Consider the following 21962-nt stretch of genomic DNA (forward strand, 5'->3'; position numbering starts at 1 on the left):
TTATTGCCTTGGAGCTGCACGTTTATTCCTTCTCCGAGAGAAACGGTTATGGGGGAGAGCCCCCCGTAAAGTCAGAGGTGTAGGTGAGAGCATAAAACAGACTCTGGTTTTGGGGTAGATGCTCGGGAACAGGGGATTTCCTGAGGCTTGATCACGCCTTTGCATATGCCAAGCCTCCTTCCTCATGACATTGGCCATGGGCAGAGTTCCTCACGCTGGCCCCTGGCATGCCAATGCAGAAGATACAAGAGATGCAGATTCAGTCCCTGGGTCAGGAAGATCCCCTGGAATAGGAAATAGCAACCCACTCCAGTATTCTTGCCTGGAGAGTTCCATGGACAGAGGAGCCTGGTGGGCTACAGCCCATGGGGTCACAAAGAGTCAGACACAACTGAGCATGCATGCATGCTGTAACTACACTTCTTACTCTTTAAAACACAAGAACTTTATCTTTGGGTCAGAATAGTCAAGGACATTTTTTAAATATAAAAATTATTTTTTGAGTGTTGAAGTACATTTATTTGCTTATTGGAAGGAGCAGATAGAGAAGGGGATGTTTATACAGAGCAGTGTGATCACTAATGGAGCAAGTCAGAGGTGACAGGAATAATGAAGGTAATTGTTGAAGAAAGTCTGACCTTCAGCAGTGGGAAACATCTTTCCCTTGGAGTGAAGGCAAGGATGAATGGATTGATATGGCCATAAAAAAGCTTAAGAGAGGAGACAGGATGTGCAGGGAATGAGTTAGTCTGAATGTTCTTAATCAGAGTCTGTTAGGGGAGACTGAGAGTCACTTGAGTTGTCATTGGGTGAAGTACTGGGGAGAATGACTGAGGTTTAAATATCCCCTGAAATAGTAAATGGTAGAGGAAGCTAAACAGAGTTAGGTAGAGTGATTGATGATTGGGGCTCAGAACTCAATTGAGTTGGGAGCCATGTGTAGTAGGTGCATCAATTATGTGATTTTCTCTGTGCTCTGCTATCTATAGTGAGATTAAAAGACTCATGTTTGTCTGAGATAGGATTTATAAGGCACGAATGATGGAAGAACAGAGATAAAAAAGAATAATGGCTGCTTTTCTAGAAGTATAGTTTTCTGTTTAGATACCTGAGATTAGTTGAGTTGGAAGTCTCTTTAATTTGATTCTAAAATGTAAGAGATTAAAGTTGTTTCAAAAATAGAGTGAGATGACCCAGTATAGAAATACCATGAGCTGCATGTGTGGGTGTGGTGAGGAAAACTTGAAACAGCTGGAGCCGTAAATGAGTGCCAGGATCCTGACACTGATTCACTGGACCACATCAGGGAAATCACTAGCTTGTCCTCTATTTGGCTGTTCTGTAAAGTGCAAGTAGGCCTTAAATTCTAGAAGACAATTTTTTTTTTTCCATATCGAGGTAGATTATGAAAATCATATTTTAAAAATAAAATGAAAATTGACCTGATTTGTGCTTTTTTCCTACATTGGTTGCTATAAGAATTTGGAAGGGGGGGTTAATACAAAACCTATTGAATATTTTCTCTATACTTCTGACTTTCTGTATGTCTTCCATAACAACCTACTTTGATGCATTTAGAAGAATTAAAAGTGCTTTAGCTATGAATAAGTTCAACTTTCTGTGAGGCACCCGGATGAATAAAATACAGGTATACATCAAGTATAGGACAGCACTATTGTTCCCCAAATATTACCTAATCTACTTACGAAGTCAAACCCCAAATTTCATATACAGTAGAGTGTATGTGTGTGGACAAGTGTCTCTGATTATTCCTGGGGAATTATTTGGATTCCTGATCACCTCTTTATAGGACCTATTGCAATGCTATTCAGTGACTTCTTCACAGCCAGAAGGATCCCCAAATAAGTGAATAAGGCCTCTGACTGTCCACTGGGCAGCGAGCCATTCTTTGCTTTTGGTCTCGTGTCTGACTAAGGGGGATGGAGTAGTGGATTTAATGGTGAGGAACAGGAACACGTTCTCAACTGATGGATCATGCGAGCATTTCCTGTCTCTGTTATTGATTACTTAAAGCCCAGTTAAATAATTACTGTCTCTCTTGAGGGTATATATTTGTGTTTAACCTCTGAGGGTAGGTGAGTCCTTTTTTTCCATGTCTTTAATTGGGTAGATCTGCTTTAACCTTGATGATCTGTAAGCCCCTTTATGGACCACCATGAAGACATTGTCTCTAGTTGGGAAGACAAGGCATGTGGGCCCACTTGGCTGCTACAGCCCAGCTTGAGATGTATCCCTCACAAGCACTTCATGGCGCATTCCCTGGAGAGAAGTGAGAAATCTGGGTGAACGTGTTAGAATTGTATCTGTGTATCAGAAAGGCCCTCCCTCGGTTGTTTGGAAGATTGATGTTTCTATGAACTGTGTGAATTTCATTAATTCAGACACAGCAGCAAAGAAGCCAGAGCCCCTGCCCTCATGAGTCCTGTTCTAGTTGGGGGTAGGCAGGTGCCAGGGAGAAGGCAATGGCCCCCCACTCCAGTACTCTTGCCTGGAAAATCCCATGGGTGGAGGAGCCTGGTAGGCTGCAGTCCATGAGGTCGCTAAGTCAGACATGACTGAGCGACTTCCCTTTCACTTTTCACTTTCATGCATTGGAGAAGGAAATGGCAACCCACTCCAGTGTTCTTGCCTGGAGAGTCCCAGGGACGGGGGAGCCTGGTGGGCTGCCATCTCTGGGGTCGCACAGAGTCAGACACGACTGAAGTGACTTAGCAGCAGTAGCAGCAGGTGCCAACCAAAGGGTGATTTGCTAAAGGATGGAAAGGACTGTCCTCCACAGGATGGTGAGGGCAGCCTCGCTGTGAAGCTGACAGTTGAGCAGAGAGCGGAAGGAGCAAAAGAGCCAGGCTTTTGTGCCATTGGGTGTTTTGGCGCTTATTAGAAAAGGCCAGGTGGAGGTAAAAAGGTTTTTAAAAGCTCCTCCTCTGTGCTGATCAACTAGGCAAATATTGTTTTGGGAAGCCTAAATCCTAGGGTCTATGGCTCAATGAGCAGACAGACCCTTCTCCTTAAGGAAAAAGTGCTCTTCTTTCCAGGCAGATGCAGCCCCAGGCCTGGGCAGACGCTGGTGAGAGCTGGATTTTGGTTCCTCTCACCCTTGCAGTACCCTAGTCCAGCATTCTTGTGTGGAGAATCCTGTGGATGAGGAGCCTGATGACTACAGTCCATGGGGACACAGAGTCAGACATGACTGAGCATCTGAGTACCCTTGCAGCCGACCGCCCTTGTGCAGTACACAGACTTCTCTCTGCAGGAGCCCTATGTGACAGGTCATGGCAGAATTTCTATGCAGACAGACAAAACCAAAGACCCTGAGGCAGGATGACGCTCAGGAGACATCAGGGAGACCAGTGTCATGGGACCCAAGTGGGCAAAGGGGAACTGAAAAAGATGAGGTCAGCTTGGGGTTCACTGATACTGATTAAATTATTTATTTATTTTTTTGGTTGCACCACATGGCATTTGAGATCTTAGTTCCCCTACTACTCTTGGAACCTGTGCCTCCTGAAGTGGAAACACAGAGTCCTAACCATTGGACAGCCAGAGAAATCCCATGACTATATTTCTAATATTTCTTATATATGAGTTAAAAATAACTTTCATATATGATTTTACATGATTTTTCCAGCAAATGCTCACTTGTAAGCTCAAAGTAGATTGACCCCCCCCCCCAAAAAAAGCTAAGTAATATGATTAGCAAGTATAGGAGTTTAGAATTTAACTGAAGTCCTCTATTTTCAGCACTTTTCATTTTACAGTGCCTCAAAGATTAGTAATTTAAGGCATTAAACATTAAAAAAAAAGTTCTCTACCAGAGTTCTGTTTTTACAGAAGCAGACCTTTCTGAACTATGTGTTGTGATTTGAAGCATCAGATTACCCTTCTCCTTTTCTCTAGTTAACTTACATTAAAAAAAGTTTTCTGTTGCTATGATTGAGATTTTTTAAATAAAACCATTAACATCTATTTTCTCATTTTAATGAGTCTCTAAAATATCCATCATCTCCCAACTCATTTCAGAAATGTGGCGCTTTAGCTAACCCAAACCATAGAGTTGTTACAAAGTTAATACAAATCCCTCCCCATCTTTGGCTGAAAAGAATCCTCTGCCTATTAATCAGGGCTGTCCTGTGCATTTCTTTCAGCTGGAGATGGAAAAGCTTCAGCTCCAAGCACTTGAGCAGGAGCACAAGAAGTTGGCTGCCCGCCTGGAGGAAGAGCGAGGCAAGAATAAGCACGTGGTCCTGATGCTGGTCAAGGAGTGCAAGCAGCTCTCTGGGAAAGTCCTAGAGGAGGCCCAGAAGCTGGAAGAGGTGATGGCCAAACTGGAAGAGGAGAAGAAAAAGACAAGCGCGTTAGAGGAGGAACTCGCCACGGAGAAACGAAGAAGCACAGAAATGGAAGCTCAGATGGAAAAGCAACTCTCCGAGTTTGACACGGAGCGGGAACAGCTTCGTGCCAAGCTGCACCGAGAAGAAGCACACACGACTGACCTCAAAGAGGAGATAGACAAGATGAAGAAGATGATCGAGCAGCTGAAAAGGGGAAATGACAGCAAACCCAGCCTCTCCCTCCCCCGGAAGACGAAAGATAGACGTTTGGTTTCCATATCTGTGGCAACAGAAGGACCAATGACAAGATCTGTTGCGTGCCAGACCGACCTAGTGACAGAGACTGCTGAGCCCTTGAAGAAGTTGCCTTTGACCGTGCCCGTAAAGCCTGCCACGGGGAGCCCCCTAGTCTCCGCCAGTGCCAAGGGGAATGCCTGCGCCAGTGCCGCCTCGGTCAGACCGGGTATCGAGAGGCAGGTTTCCCACGGTGACTTGATAGGCTCCTCTCTGCCCACTGTCCCGCCTCCAAGTGCAGACAGAACTGAGGAAAATGGACCAAGCACCGGCTCAACACCAGATTTAACCAGTAGCCCAACCCCACTACCCAGTACAGTTTCCCCGGCCTCCGGGCACACGCCCACCCCGCCTCCGCACAGTTTACATTCACCGTGTGCCAACGCGCCTCTGCATCCGGGTCTGAACCCACGCATCCAAGCGGCTCGATTTCGATTTCAGGGCAGTAATGCTAATGACCCAGACCAAAACGGAAACACCACCCAAAGCCCTCCATCCAGAGATGTCTCTCCTACAAGTCGTGACAACCTAGTGGCCAAACAGCTTGCTCGGAATACTGTGACCCAAGCACTGTCGAGATTTACAAGCCCCCCGGCGGGAGCGCCCCCGAGACCTGGAGCGCCCCCCACGGGGGACGTTGGCACCTACCCCCCGGTCGGTCGAACCAGTTTAAAGACTCCTGGTGGGGCCCGAGTTGACAGAGGAAACCCACCTCCCATCCCTCCAAAAAAGCCAGGGCTCTCCCAAACTCCTTCTCCACCGCACCCCCAACTCAAGGTTATCATGGATAGCAGCAGGGCCTCCAGCACAGGGATCAAAGCTGATAACAAAACTGTGGCTTCGCCTCCTTCCAGTTTGCCACAAGGGAACAGGGTAATAAATGAGGAGAATCTCTCTAAATCTTCCTCCCCTCAGCTGCCACCAAAACCATCCATAGATTTAACTGTGGCACCCGCAGGCTGTGCCGTTTCAGCCCTGGCCACATCTCAGGTGGGTGCCTGGCCTGCTGAAACCCCTGGACTGAACCAACCTGCATGTTCAGAAAGCTCCCTTGTCATTCCCACCACCACTGCCTTTCGCTCTTCCATAAACCCTGTTAGTGCCTCATCCCGTAGAGCAGGTGCCTCTGACAGCCTCCTGGTAACAGCATCAGGTAAAGGGATTGAAATGTTATATCCTTCTTTAAGAATGTGGCCTGTCACTTGCCTTCATTTCCCTCACATTGCCTTAAAACTTTTTTTTTTTAATCTGATACTTTTTTTCTATTTCTTTCCCTTCTTTTTTTTTTTTTTTTGTATGTGTGATTTTCTTTAAAGGCTCCAGGGTATGGTGATTCATCTTGCTGTATGAATTGCGGTTTTGTTATGCTGAGTGCTTTCTTCTTTTAAAAATAACCTGAAAGCAGTGGTTTGGAGCACACGGAGACCATTAATTTAGAGAAACTGAAGCATTTCCATGGGAGGAAAGACTCGTCCTTCTTATTAGATATTTATCTCACAAGATTTCACTATTAGTGAGCTATCTCCAGGCTTATTTGAAAGAATGCTTTCAGGTAGTTATTAACACTACAGTCTACTTTGGATTATCAAATTGATTAGAGGTGTTCTGTAATTGCTATATTCTATGTTTTAATATCAGTTTGGTGTTGCCTTTTTTAACCTCAAAAATAGTGCGTGTGTTTGTAAACCTCTGCTCGAAGTTTTCTTCAAAAGTTGTTTACTTTGTTTAGAGCTAACACTTAAGCACAGATGGGTAACATAGCACATGGGCTGTACTGGAGAAGGTTTCCAGTGCAGATGTGGCTTATAAAGTCACTGAATCTGGGACTCTTGAACAGCGAGTTGATAAAGAACTAGATTTTTCCCTTTGTGTTTTATAGTGCTAAAGGAAGCATTGCTTTTTATTGGCATTTGTTCTTCACTGACTAAAAGTGGCTCTAAACTAATGTTACAGTGCCATAGTTTTGATGAAACTTTGCAGGGGTCTCTCCTACCCCAGGATGCTAGTGCTTAGCAGAGGCTGCTGGATCTGAATGAGAGAGAACTTTAAGAATTAAAGGAAGATTTGAGCTCTGTTGTTTTTAAGATTTAGGGAGAAGCATAGGAATAAGAAAAGAAGGTGGCACTGTACTTGCTGGTTATCAGGTAGTGAGAGCAGTGTAACAGGACTGATTTATCCAGTTATAAGCTGTCTCCTAAATGTTCAACTCCTTGAGAAGTTAGGTTCATACTTTAAGGGGCAAAATTGGAAATTGAAAACAGCATGGATTTGATGTTAGGCAATGGCACCCCACTCCAGTACTCTTGCCTGGAAAATCCCATGGACAGAGGAGCCTGGTCGGCTGCAGTCCATGGGGTCGCGAAGAGTTGGACATGACTGAGCGACTTCCCTTTCACTTTTCACTGTCATGCATTGGAGAAGGAAATAGCAACCCACTCCAGTGTTCTTGCCTGGAGAATCCCAAAGACGGCGGAGCCTGGAGGGCTGCCGTCTGTGGGGTCGCACAGAGTCGGATACGACTGAAGCAACTTAGCAGCAGCAGCAGCAGCAGGTCTACATTGGAGTCTAGGCTCTGGCATTTGCAGCTCTGTGTTTTGGGTGATTTTTCGTGAACTGAGCAAATGTTCTCATCCTTAATATGGAGCTTATGCTGTGCATATTGGGGAATGTGGCTGTTAGGATTTAATATCGTTACACAAAGAATGTGGTACTGAGCTTAGAGCAGCATGACTGATGAACAAATAGAGTAATATTACTGCTTGTATTTTGAAAATTTGCTTTAGAATTGACTTCAGTGTTGCTTTGTGATATCTTATTTTTTAATCCAAAATGATACTATTGAGCTGGAAGGCCTTTCTCATGGCCCTTTTCCATCAAGTTAAATCCACCCTCAAAGGAGGAATTTTTGCTACTATTCAGGAGCATCAGAGAATGTGCTGTATGGACTTAAGGTACTCACAGAACACAAGTTCCAAAAATGTTTGGAGCCCTGGCAGTGCTGTTGACATAAATACATGGACTGTAAAACACAAAACACTTCCTGTGATATATAAATTTTGTCACTTTTTAGAAAATACAGAGCCATCTTTGCTTTGTACCCTGATGCTTTGCCAGTGGCTGCCTGGGTCATTACTGTGTTCCAGGGTTCAGCTCCTAGAGCCCTTTGGTTTCAGTGGAAAAGCTTTAAAATCAGGATCCAGGACTGAAGAATGTTTTGTCAGCAGGATGTAAGTTAACCTCTAGAGTCATAGAATTCCACTATATATTCACAGAAATGACCTGTCTAGGATTTTGGATAAAGGAATCATAGCTCCTCGGGGTGGGGGCAGGGGGGTGGGCACGGGGAGTGCCCTTGCTTGTGTGTAGAAAGCAAGAGAGAATAAATTGTAGAACCAAAGAAACAGCAGTCACAGAAGATCCATGAAACTGGTTCCTCATTTTCTCTTCTCTGATTTTGCAGTTCGACCACTGCAAGGTTACCTTTGGTGGCATAACAGCCTTCCATGTCATTTGATTAGAAGATGTAGTTTATTAGGAGAAAAAAGGAGGCAGTGGAATTTGTTTAGGTATCAACAAGCATTTGCTGAACATCCAGTCTACTACGGGAGGAAGAAATGTTATTATAGTTAACATGGTTGGGGTGTTTAACTCAGCTGTGGATGTAGGTCAACTGAAACTTTGCAAATAAGGTAGAAGATTTCAACTCTCTTTCCACTTAGATGCCCCCCTTTTGGCTGCCATGCCGTTGCTACTTGGGAAGCACCAGAGTGCCCTCCATCCTGCTTCTTAATCTGCCTTGCCTGGGTGAGCATGTACCTCTCCAAAGCGTAGGCTCAGTGAAGGGTTTTCATCTTGTAATAGTTACTGGTATCATTGTGATCACTAAGTAGGAAATGGGGACACTGCACCTACCAAACACCTGGTGGATGTGTGCTCCAGGGTCAGTGGTGAAAAGAGCGCTGGGCTGAGTGCAAAAAGGCAATCTTGGTCCATTTCTGCTCCTTTCTAGGTATTACCCTAAAGAGCAGATTCTCTCTGAGTCATTAGTTTTTTCATCTAAAAATGAAAGCACTGAACCAAAAAAGTAATAATAGTTCCAAACCAAAAAGATGTGTTAAACTTGCCTGTTGAATTTTTCAAGAAGTAGTTCACTACCTCTCCCTTCTTGGAAATCGAGATCCCATTGTCTTTGAAACCCTAAAAATCTACATTTCTATGTCAGCTTATATCTATGAGAAATAATTATGATTAAGTTAAAGCACTGAAGAGAATTGCAAGGACAAAAGATATCACTTTGATGAATTGTTTTGTACATTAACTCAGCCCTTTTAAAGCCAAATGTAAAATTTTTAAATAACACTTTATGGCTAAATGTTAAAATTTTTATTATTTAAGTAAAATTTAAATCAAAATTTTTAGAATTTAAAGTTCCAAACAGCTTAGAACTTCTTGCTGCTCCTGAACTTGCCGCACGAACACATTAATTGTTAGATGAACAGAAGCCTAAACCAAAAATCACTCCAGGCAACTGAGTTTCCATACCCTTGGAATTTTTTTTTTCCTGTTTCTTAAAAAAGTTGTTTGATGCATTTTATTTGATTTGGTTCAGATTTTTTCCCTTAGGTAAACATGCATTTAAAAAATTCTTCTCCACGTTTGATTGGCTTAAAGACTAAGTCAGAAAATGAGATCCCTCTGAGCTATGAATGAGATTAACCTTCTCCACACTCTGAAGCTGATGCCGGAAGCTGTTCTCAACTCCTCTGCTATTGCACGTTCTGTCTGTTCCCTTCATCACTGCATGTTCTGCAAGATGCTCACTTTTACTAATGTTTGCATATGATTCTGTAGAGCTGAATGACCTTTCTCTAGCATCATTAAAGTAGCTATATAACTGCAGGTCTGTTCAGGTGTTACTTAACTGTTACTTAACCTAACCAGTCAACTAAATATTATAATTTTGATCATTGTGGGGAATTTCAAATGAACAATAAAGTCTCATGGTGAAGTTTTATTTTTCCCAAATTTATAGCAGGATTTATTATAGTAATTTAAGCTTGCTGAGCCTGGAGAAAATTGGAAGTGGTAGTGGAGATAAAAAATGTACTTAAGAATACATTGAAGAATTTTTAAACTTTAAGAATACTTGGTATTTATAAAGCGATTTTCATTTTTAAAGACTTTTTCAATATATTTAAAAGAAGAAAATAAGAGAATTGATATATATTCTTCTGGAGTCTTTATATTATAGAACTATAAGATTCTTGGGTGGTCTAAAGATTGAGAAAATTTTTGAATAAAATATTTTGTCTTTAAGATAGCTTAGCATTAGAAATCAGGTTTCCCAGGAAATTATATCCATAATTGAATATTTCCATAAAAAACAGTTAAAATATATTTTAATTGTCCCCAATGGCTAGAATCATCCTAAAAAAAGAAAAATGAAAACAAAACTCAAAAGAATGGCAAACTATTTCATATTTACCTGTTAATATTCCTAAAAGGATATCAAGAACTGAGGACCACCCCACCCCTGGTTTGAGTTGGAGATACTGAGAGAGAGGGGGGATGGGGGTGGAGGTTGGGAGGAAGGAAGTGGGGGAGATGGACAAACAGGAGTGGGGGCCATAGTCCCTCCTATTCCACAGAGAAGCGCAGTGCCAATGCCTTCAAATTGCCTTTGTGTTTGCTTTGCAGTCAAGGTTTCATACCTTGGTATTTATAATTTCTCTGTTTGTCATCCATTTCTAATAAGTACTGATTTAATTTTTGTGGGCTTGTTTTTTTTGTTTGTTTTTAAGAAAATACAAAAGGTAAAATGTACCAGAGAGGAGCCTTCTTGTAAGTATGAAGTAAAAAATGTTACTTTTGTAAGAAGAGCTAATGAATATCAATGGGAAAATATCATAAAGTTTAGATAAATATCTAATTTTATGAGCATTTGAATTTTATGTTATTATAGTCTGAGTAAAAGCAATAAGTTACCCAGAGATCCAAATAATTGAAGATATAATATCCAGTTTCTGATAAGCAGTCAGTTTCATTTGTAGAAACTGCTTTGGTGTTTTTCTGAAGAGTTTTTAAAGTTCTGAGGAATACTTTGATATTCACCTTTTTAATACTTACTGAAATAATTTAAGGTCAGTAATTTAAGATTCAGTGATAAGTTTATTATGTATTAATATAACACCCATGTATTCAGAATATTATCCCGGTACCGAGGTAGTAAAGATGCAGGGCATAGTAAAGACCTACCATTGTATCTTACTACAGAGACTGTTACTAGACAGATGCAGAAAGTGTACCCCAGGAGTGAATATGTGCACACATACCCCCATATACACATCAACTTTACTTTCAGATTTTGGGGGCTTTACTTTCAGACTTTAAGGAAGAAGGAAAAATGACTTATTTTGAAAGTTAACTATATTTAAGCCTAAAATACACTAAATACCTATATATTACATTAAATAAACATTTTTACTTTACTGTTTTTACAGCCTTTTGATCAAGGAAGAATTCAGAAAATTTTCCATGCTATATGCAGCCGACTTCACACACTTAACAGATTCTCTTCTAAAGCTGCTAAATACTGATGAGAAATCCTAACTATGATAACTCTTATGGCTTTTGTTAAAATTATATGGTAGAGTGTCCTGTTTTGTTAGCTGATTAAAAGTTTTTGGTACAAAATGTGAAGATGGCCAGATGATATAGTCTTCCATTGTGTATTGAATATCTGTGCTGGTATATTCTATATATGTTGTGCTTCTATTAATACTTAATAGTAGTTGGCCGCCCACTATTTTTCTTCCCAAATAAGAGAATTCAAAGAATGTAAATATTCCTTCACGGTATTTGGTCCATCTCAATGGTTTATATAAAATTTATAAATTAAGTACCTAGGAGACATTGTAGAAAAAAGGAAATTTTCTATTTTTTAGAATTATTTCTATCTTATGCCTAAAGATATCTTTCAGTTAATAACTGAGAAAATCTGTACATAGTTTTAAAATTCAGTTTGTTTTTAAAACAAGACAGCCTTCTTGTTTCCTGAAACCAATCACCACTTTAACACTTATCTGTACAAGACTCACAACTAAAAATAATTTGTCACGGTGTATATTAATTTAACTAGCAGCAGATATAAGATTGAAATAACAGTACAGATTTATGCTAAAGTAAATATTAACAGATTGGTCATATTAGAAACCACATAATCCTCTAGGGGTACGTGTTCATGTGTCTGTGTGTGTGTGTAATTTGGAAAGGAATGGTTAATATCTGTCTCTTATCCTTGCTCCTACTCTCTAACTAGGGTCACTTTAACCCACAGGCTGGTCACCCTCCCTAACCCCTTTGCTAATGAGTGGTGGTCCTGCCCCCCTGGCTGGCAGGCCCACCCTTCTTCAGCAAGCTGCTGCCCAGGGAAATGTCACTTTATTATCAATGCTGCTTAATGAAGAAGGACTGGACATTAATTACTCCTGTGAAGATGGCCATTCTGCCTTGTATTCTGCTGCTAAGAATGGACATACAGGTAATGATGGTACCTTCTTCACTGTATCACCCTCTTGCAAAAGGATGAAGAGTTAAAAGCACTGTAGCCATTATTATGAGCAAAATTATTATTTCACATTTTCTCTTCCAGGTGAAATAAAAAACTTTTTTTACATGATTTAAAGTTTTGTAAACATTTAAAAATCCAATTTGGACAGTTCAGTAACAATGTAAAATTTTGCAGCTAGCCAAAAGTTGTCTTTATTTTATGCACAGTAAAATGTATGCCTAGAAATTTGGGGTCTAGTAACTGTAAAACACATTTTAAGTAAAGCCCCCATCTGTGATCACTTTGGCCAGGACAAAATAGCCCTAATTTGTCTCTTAGAAATGGCTGATGTCTGTGAAAGTAAAGCCGTAGGGCTTTAGCATATGCTGCAGTGAGGGAAAGTTTTAGTAGTTAGGAAAGGTCATGGGTCTGAAATTGTTCTGTAGTTAGAACCAATTTATAGTTATTTGAATTTTTTAAGAGAACTGAGAGGTTGTGCAACTATACACGACATACTGATGAAGTTGGGGGATTAATCTTGTTCCTTAAAAAAGCAAATCTTATAGTCAGACACACTAAAACATAACAGTAGTGCAGATAAAGAGAGGACCTGATGGCAAATGCAAAGTTAGATAGTAGGCAGATATAAGCCATGCGATCCTGGCGAATTCACATGATGTGGCTTTCTTGGAAGTTTTCAGAGCTTCAGTGTGTTCCAGTGGGCTGCGTAGAAGATTCTAGGGAACTACAATATGAGAACTCAATTATTTTAAAAGTATTTTGGAGTACTTCTTCCAAAGTACAGTAGGAATTTCCTCTAATATAGAGAAATTCAGTCTAGTAAATAACATGTGGAACGTGAGGTCTAAGTGGTATTCATGCCTGAGTCTGGTGACTTTCTGGAGGTTCTCCTTAATATTCATTCAGGGAGTTAAGTCTAAGATATGAAAGCATTTTAATGATTAAATTAAACACCAGAAAGTAAGATTTAACTATTTAAATACAAAGAATGGTATATCAATTTAGTCAAAGAATTTTATTTTCCATCCAGTAACATTTTTTTCTGGGATTGTCTGATGGAAAAACCTGGTAAAACATTTTCTGACATATGACTCTCCTTTCACTCATCAGTCACTCTTCCCCCGGGTGCCCCCCCAAAATGAAAGAAACCTTGTCTTAGTTGATGAGTCTGGGGTATATGATCCTGGGGGAAAGGGGCTTCTTTTCCTTCATAATAGCCTGTGGAATCTTATATCGACCCTGAAAGAAATGTCAGATGAGCTGTGCATGAGAGAGGTCCCTTGGGGTTAGTATCTGTCTACAGCCTGTATAGAATTTGGCTCATCGTGAATCTAAGTGGGAAATTAAAATGGCTTTCTATTAAAATCCGTAGACTGTGTGAGATTGCTGCTGAATGCAGAAGCCCAAGTCAATGCTGCTGATACAAATGGCTTCACACCCTTGTGTGCTGCAGCTGCTCAGGGACATTTCAAGTAAGTGATGCTCTTAATCCTTTTTTTTCCCCCTCACGAAAAGAGCCTCTTTATGATTTGCACATATATTTTAGTTCTGGCTGAATGTGTAAACTAGTACTTAAGATCCTTTGGCAAGTAAATTCAACTAAACATCTTTGAGAATTTAAGTGCAAAGGAGGATCCTAAATTTGCTCTTCTTAATAATAGATAGTTGTATATTGGGAAGTGAAGAAGAGGAATATGCTGTTTCCAAACCTCGTGTGAATGAACTTGCTTCCGAAGAGGAAGATTATTTTTAGCCTATCAGCATAAAGTCATCCCTCATTTCTGTAGGGGATTGGTTCCAGGACCACCCACAGATGCCACAATGCAAGAATGCTCTGAGTCTGTTATATAAAATGCTGCAGTATTTGCATATAATCTACGCACATCCCCCCCACCCCCGCCCCATACACTTTAAATCATCTCTGGTTACTTATAATACCTAATACGATGTAAATGCTATGTAAATCGCTGCGAGCATGTGGCAAACTCAGGTTTTGCTTTTTGTAACTTCCTAGGATTTTTTTCCAAATATTTTCCATCTGGGGTTCGTTGAACTCGCAAATGTGAAACCTGCACATATGGACAGTCAACCGTGTATGTGGTTATATAATGGATTGTTACACACTGCATTGTTCACTGTTTTCCACCACCTCAACACACACACACACGTTATCTATTATTATAAATTGTTCAAGTACGCACCTTACTTTATCATTTTTTTAAAAAATTGAAGCAGGAACTTACATGCTTAAAGAAGTTAGAGCACAAAATCAAAAAGAGCCTGTAATTAGATACGTAAGTTTAGCAGTGATTTCTTCAGTTGCTTAAATAAGTCAGTTGACTAGAGAGAGAACTTTTTGTAATCAAGTGATATTATAATAATATTGATAGAATATAGCTAAATTGCTTTCTTTGCCTATACTGAAATGGCAGTCTACGGAGAATGAAAGCTGTTTTCAACTTTTAACTTTTACCATCCGAATAGAAATGTTTCATTAACAAACATTAAGTAGCATTAAACAATTAACAAATCTCAGAATTCTTGACATAAGGTTTTTCAGTTTCACACTGCTGTCATTCTTTGTAAATATGAATTTTTAAAAGTTCAAAATGCATCCTTAATATATGTATTACTTTTTTTTTGCATGTTGAAGATACATCTCATCACTCTGAATTTATTATTGATGATCAGAACTATTGATTTTGCTGCTGCCTTTTTGCTTGTATTCTAAGTCCTCCAGGAAAGATTCTTCTTCTGGACTATACTTTTGCCTTTACTGCCAGTAGGCGTTCTGTAGGGCTACTTGCTTGGATAGTGTAGCAGTCATGGGAATGGAGGCATGGATGGAGGCATGGAAGGATTTGCCAATAAGGGAGAACCCTGGGGAAATGCAGGGAGGCTTGGTTAATTTAAATGTATATGAGATACACATCAATAAGTAACTTATTTTTTCTAATGTATAAATAAATCAAGTGTTGTCAAAGGAAGCCAAGAGAAAGCTTGCCTCTGAGCAAAAAACCAAAGATGTGCATTGCTTCTTCATTTGGTTATGATTTATTCCTCTTTTCTGAATTTATTCTCATTTGATTTTGCAAACTGTAGTTAGTTCCTAAGTGCCATGAAGTCTTGAATTCACCTCACTGCTGTCCTTCCCGATTCTCAGGGCAGTGCATTTCTGCTGAACTGTGTCTTTTTTCCTTGTAAACTAGCCCCATTTCAGGGGAACAAAACAGCCTTTGCTGCCGTTTCTCCCCCAAACGGCCCTCTCCTCGGTCTGCGCACATGCTGCCCTGCTGTCTGCGCTATTTATAATTATTTTCTCAAGTGAAAATCTCAGAATGACTCAGCAGCCTGACTCTCTTCAAGGTTCAAACTATTTTGAACCACAAATAATATATATGTCAAGCACAGTTAAACGTATTCCAAGGACTCTACTTTTATATGTTGTTTACAGAGAAGTGTCATAAACCAGGTATTCACCCTTGATCAAAGCTGTTATTTTAAATTTTCATGGGAGTAATTAAAATATCTTCCAGCCTTGTTAAAATAGTATCTATATAATAAGACCAGTAATAATAGAGATTATATATATATATATAAAATAATTCATGTAATAAATAAAGATGCAGAATTCCTCTAGCAGTATTTGCTCTTTTTAATATCTTGGTCAGGTGGTACTTCAGACGTCAAACCGAGTTTGTACATAATTAATCATACTGTTGTGTTTAGGTGTGTAGAATTATTAATTGCATATGATGCTAATATTAATCATGCTGCTGATGGAGGACAGACACCTCTATACCTGGCCTGTAAAAATGGAAATAAAGAATGTATTAAACTCTTGTTGGAAGCTGGAACTGACCGAAGTGTAAAAACCAGAGTGAGTACCTGTATTTTATATTTTGTCCTCTAATTACAATATGTCTGCAAACTCTGCAGTTCAAAAAATAAAATAGGTTAAAATACAGGTTGCTTTGTTTTGTTTAAAGTTTTGTTTTGCTTTGAATATGTTGGATCCTCATGGTCTGACCTCTGTTCATCTGATTATTCAAAGCTTGTTAGTTAGCCTTTCTTTTTAAAGGTAGTCGGTGTAGTACCAGGGAATTGTAAGCCATCGACAAAGGTCACCTGTCATTGAGTTGTCATCATCATCCACAGTAGTGCTCATTTGTAATGTGTATAAACAAGAAGCAGTTTTGTGGCAAGACAGTGCCCATTGCCAGGACTTAGAGGAAGGTTATTTGTGCTCACTATTCCTCACAGAGCTGACCTTTGTTTTTGCTGAGATTATGCAGCATCTCACAGAGTTCAAGGTCATTGTCTAATTTGCCTCAGAACTTGAAGCACTGTGTGTGGAAGTCCAGTATGGAACCTCATAGGCTGAAGTAGCTTTGACTCTGTCCCACACAGTCCTGCTGCCTCCTGTACAGGGTGCACAGGTGAAGCCAGATTTAGAAACTGAAGAAACTGAGTCTGATTCACAAGAAGAGTCCTTTGATACGACTTCTGGCTCAGCACACAAAAATGCATTTGAAACAAGCTCCTCCATTCACCCTCCCTAGTTGGCCTTTATCATCCTATCATGATAGACTTGAAGACCAAGACTCAGCCCTTCACACACTGACATGCATTTCTTCAGTGGGGGCCCATCTAAAGGCTGGCAGGTTTATGGGACCCACTCTTCACTGGGCTCAGGAGTTTTTTCCCTGCAGTTTCCCAGAATGTTAAAAGTGTAGTAATTACCATCCTATAGCATATTCATGATGAATGACAAGTGTAGACATCTTAATTGCCAAAGATTATCTGAACCTTGGATTTCTTCTGTTAATAGAGAATTGACTATACTGTGCATCCATTTCACAGGAATCACCCTTAAAATTTTCTAGGATAGAAAGTTATATTATGTATTTTAAGGTCACTCTTAGATACTGGATTTTCTTAAGTTTTCAAAAGTAAACCCACAAATAATAGTATAATCAGGGATGTAATATAAACTAGGTATAGACATTTTCCATTGAGTCCTATGGCTAGAGCTTTTTTTCTTTACTTCCTATTTATTTTTTGAAAATCTGAGAAAATAGTCCAATGTTACTCTTTTTCATGTTGTTTTATATATTTAAGAAATCTTTGGTATTACACATACTTATTATAAAATTCTACCTTATATATGAAAAAGGAATGAATTTTACATCAATATCTGAATGAAAAATAAGTAGTGTGACATAAAAATTGAAGTCACATCCTATAAGTTAGAGAACACAGAAATCCATGCTCTCAAGCTAATTGTTGATGAACTGAGTGAAGTCATTAGAAGTACAGAGGCTCCAAAGTACAGAGATAAATAGCATAATTGATAAAGGTCCTTAAGGGAATAATTAATTATTTCTCACAGCTTTTAATAAGAAATCAAAGGGGAATGCAGGATTTTAAGTTTTTCTGAAATGATTACATGGCCTTTGTAATATAAGGAAGGTCAAGAGCACTTACACTCTAGTCCTTAATTAAGGCTAATGCCTAAGGAATGGTATCCACAGCCCAACAAAGAACAAGCTATGAAACACTTTGCCTGCCTGGGGTACCCCCAAGGACTGTATGATATTCCAGCTACTGCCAGCCACGGTCTTGCCTTGGCCAGGTTGATTCCGATGATGTGAAGTACAGAACCAGAGAAAAAGCTACAATGTGCAGGTTTTAGCAAATGATCAGATGACTCAGTCTAAATGTAGATTATTATCATTCATTGTCTCTTTTCCTCTCTGTCTTCTACTCATTTTTTTTTTTTTGACGTGTACTATCAATTCAGTTCAGTCCAGTTCAGTCACTCAGTCATGTCTGACTCTTTGAGACCCCATGGACTGCAGCTTGCCAGGCTTACCTGTCCATTACCAACTCCTGGAGCTTGCTCAGACTCATGTCCATCGCATCAGTGATGCCATCCAACAATCTCATCCTCTGTCGTCCCCCTCTCCTCCCACCTTCAGTCTTTCCCAGTATCAGGGTCTTTTCCAATGAGTCAGTTCTTCGCATCAGGTGGCCAAAGTATTGGAGTTTCAGCTTCAGCATCAGTCCTTCCAATGAATATTCAGGACAGATTTCCTTTAGGATGGACTGGTTTGATCTCCTTTAAGTCCAAGGGACTCTCAAGAGTCTTCAACACCACAGTTCAAAAGCATCAATCCTGTTCACTGGAAAAAATTTAGTGTAGCAGCATGAAATACCAAATGAAAAAAAAAAAAAGGCTAAAGGGAAAATAAAACCAAAATACATATCACCAAAATAATCATCAATTCTTTTATGATAGTCTTAAAAATCTAATGAAGATGGATACCTGAGTAGAAGGCAGATCTCTCTATATATAAAAATGAGAGACTACAGAGGGGAACAAGGTTTTCCTTAGAATAGAGTTTGTCAAACTTTAGTGCCTCAGAGTTGCCCAGAGGGCTGCTAAAACAGAATGCAGGGCCCCACCCCTTGAGATTTCTGATTCAGTAGGTCTTGGATAAGGCTCAACAATTTACATTTCTAACAAGTTTACAGGTGGTGCTGATGGTGCTGATCAGGGAACCACACTTTGAGAACTGCTACCCGAAAAAAAAAAAAAAAATTCTGAGTCTGTTCTAACAACCAGCTAAGTGGATGATTGGGGCTTCAAAGTAATATGTTCTAGAGAATGAGCCCAATATTTTAGTTGGAATATTTTCTAAGCTTGCATTTACCAGTATCCATCTGCAATCCCAGAGAGGTCCATAGAGGCCAATAGATATCTCGTAAAGTTATTTGACTTTGTTTTCCCTTTATGTCTGCCTTTTCCATATGATCTAGAATCTTTCCTTCTGGAATCAGTGGCATAAAATTTTAAGATGACTAGAATTATCACTCTTCCCTATTAATAGAACTGGCTTATTATACTTGGATATACATTTTTTTAAATGTGTATGCTGAAGTTCATTCTTTCATAATATTAAGTTGAGATTTTGTTTTACCATATATAATGCGTATTTACCAGGCTGGGTAGTACCAACTCACTCCAAATGGTTGAATGTTAAGAAGAAACTCTTACAAAATAGCAGACATGAGTCAGAGCAATGGAAAAGGCACTAACTGACAGAGGTCTGAGAGAACCTAGCTCATTGATGATATTCAGGATTGGAATGCCTGCTTTTCCTGTCTCAGTGGTCCATGGCCAAGAATATTTAGATGTAAACTTTAAATAACACTGCTCTCAACATTCATGTTGTAATCAACTCTTTCCCCCTGGTCGTTTTATTTTCAGGATGGCTGGACACCAATTCATGCAGCCGTGGACACTGGTAATGTGGACAGCCTCAAGCTTCTTATGTACCATGGAGCCCCAGCTCATGGAAACAAGTTGCAGGAGGAGCCTGGGTTGGCCATCTTTGACCTGGATCAAGAAGAGCATCATGAAGGCACATCCAAGCCTGTTGTTCCTGCAGACCTCATCAACCATGCTGACAGTGAAGGCTGGACTGCTGCCCATATTGCTGCTTCAAAGGGTTTTAAGGTGTGTCTGGTAGCAGCTGGCCTCATTATACAGTTGTAATTTGATGAGTGGCAAAGTTGGCTGCTATTGGCTGAGTGTATTTTGCTTGAATAATTGGAGACTGAGCAGCACCATTTTCGGAAATGATCCAGTAAGAACCAGCTATTTTTTTTGTCCAGCAGATACTTACCATCAAGCGTATATGAGATGTCATAAAAATCAGTTTGGAGTTTGTTAACAAATGTGGGAGTAATTCCAGACATTTCATCTCATGTAAAATTAGGAAGAGAAGTTGGATATTGATTGAGGCCAAGGCCATCCAATGATTGTTTGAGTTAGTACCAAGATTGTTTGTTAGTACCAAGGCCATCCAATGATTTTGAGGGTGAACCAGGATTCAAGTACACGTGTCCTGTGCTCTCAACTCCCTCACTGTGCACTACCTGTGCCATCTCATGATTCATAAGAGAGGTCTAGATTTCACCCATTAGAGTGGAGAAAGATTGTGATTATTAAAGAAATAACATGACACAGGAAGCCATCCATTCATGCTTATTTTTCCATTTAAATCACTTTAGCAATAATTGCTTTAACAATGAAAAGCTATCAGGAAGCTCCTGAGTACAAGGCATTATGGGAGCTAACATTTGTAGGAATCGTTTATGTGATTAGGTAACTCCTAGTTCAGCGGCAGGAGTGCAAAATGCAAGACAAGCATAGGATAAGAGAAGCACCGAAAATTTAAAACAAGGATAATAGACATGTGTTTGGAACAATACAAAAATGCAAATTTTTATTTTTTGGAAGACAGAATGCACGTATTTCAGGGAGCAGAGCTGTGGAGTATTAGGCTCAGAAATGACTCACTCTGGAGGATATAGAAATGATCTTGGCCTTGCAGGCTGGGTTACATTTGTCACCCATCACTGGGAGAGAGTAGTTCAGATGGAGGGAACAGAAGGAATGGTATGGAAGTAGAGAGGCTCCAGCTGAGCTAACGAAGCGTAGTGAGAAGACAAGACGAGGAGTTTCATAGTATAGCACAGGCCTTCAGTGATGCACTGAGTCTGAGTTTTATTTACCAGACAGAGTAAAACTTGAAAAGTTTATACAAAGGAACAAAAGAATCAGCTCTGTCATTTAAATTGCTTGATTGAGCAATGACATTTAGAAGATTTGGGATTATGAAAACATTGATGGCAGGGAGAGAGATTAGGTGAAAGATGATGAGACTGGTGGAAATCATAAGAGAGGTCACAGAGTAGAAATGTCCAAGAACTGCAGACAGATTAGATACCTTGAGTGAATGGGATGAATAGAACGGTCATAGTTACTTTCCCAGAAAGAGGAAAGAAGAGATATTGTGATCCAGCAGATAGAATGTGGGTTTAGGCATGCTGAATTTAATGCTGGGACGTATTCATCCAGATGGAGATATCTGGAAATAGCTAGAAATGTTCATTTGGAGCTCCTGGTTGGTAACTTTCTGTGTTATGATCTAGAGCAGAAGCTGTTCATCTTGGACTTGGGTGTTTTTGAAACAAGTGAGAAACAGGAATGAGTCAGTCCAGTGTGGAGGTATTGCTTGTTAGTAGTAGTTTACTCCCAATTATCCCTTAAAAAAAACCCTACAGTAATTATATGAGCTTGATATTTATGTATTGATTTGAATGGAATGCAATGACATTTTACATAAAAGTACTTGGAAGGCAAAGATGGGAAATACGGAAGGCTTAAATTTGAGTAGGCATAGTTAATCTAGTACAGTGAATCTCATTTGATGGAGAAAATGTGTGTTGCAGGGGTGATTTTCGACTTGCCTCCCTCTTCTAGAAAATCTCGGAGTATAATGTGAAAGGTTACTGACAGTGGTAGGTTGTTCATGCACTCACCCTGAAGGCAAGAAAAAAAGGCAAAACAGAAAATGAAACCTGAGCATCACTGAGAGGAGCTCTCCCTCCAGGGTGAGTTACCCTTTAGGGTGGGGGCTTATGGTGCCACTCAGCTCCTCCTTTATGAACTCCGCATTAGTCCTGGTGGTTTCATAGCTGAAGATGGCATCTTCATGGATTCCCAGGCCCTTGGCAACATGGATGCTCTGTCAAGGGAAATAGAATTTCTTTCTCATGTCTAATATGACTCTTCCAATATTCTCTTATTTTAAGAACTTAAGATAAATTTTGAATAAGAAGAGAGAGATTTTAGAAAGTAAGCGTGGCTGACAACATTGACACACTGCAAAGAA

General features: G+C 39.9%; 1 protein-coding gene across 1 annotated transcript in view; it reads left to right on the forward strand.

Moving 5' to 3' along the window:
- Positions 1-21962, forward strand: part of CTTNBP2 (cortactin binding protein 2) — a 172556-nt gene that overhangs the window by 79554 nt on the left and 71040 nt on the right. The window contains exons 4-8 of the mRNA XM_052638882.1: positions 4167-5799; positions 11983-12186; positions 13589-13688; positions 15946-16096; positions 19490-19738. Coding sequence (XP_052494842.1) covers positions 4167-5799; positions 11983-12186; positions 13589-13688; positions 15946-16096; positions 19490-19738 — 2337 coding nt within the window. The remainder of the gene's footprint in view (positions 1-4166; positions 5800-11982; positions 12187-13588; positions 13689-15945; positions 16097-19489; positions 19739-21962) is intronic.

This window comes from Budorcas taxicolor, chromosome 4, assembly GCF_023091745.1.
Source record: "Budorcas taxicolor isolate Tak-1 chromosome 4, Takin1.1, whole genome shotgun sequence".
NCBI lineage: Eukaryota > Metazoa > Chordata > Mammalia > Artiodactyla > Bovidae > Budorcas > Budorcas taxicolor.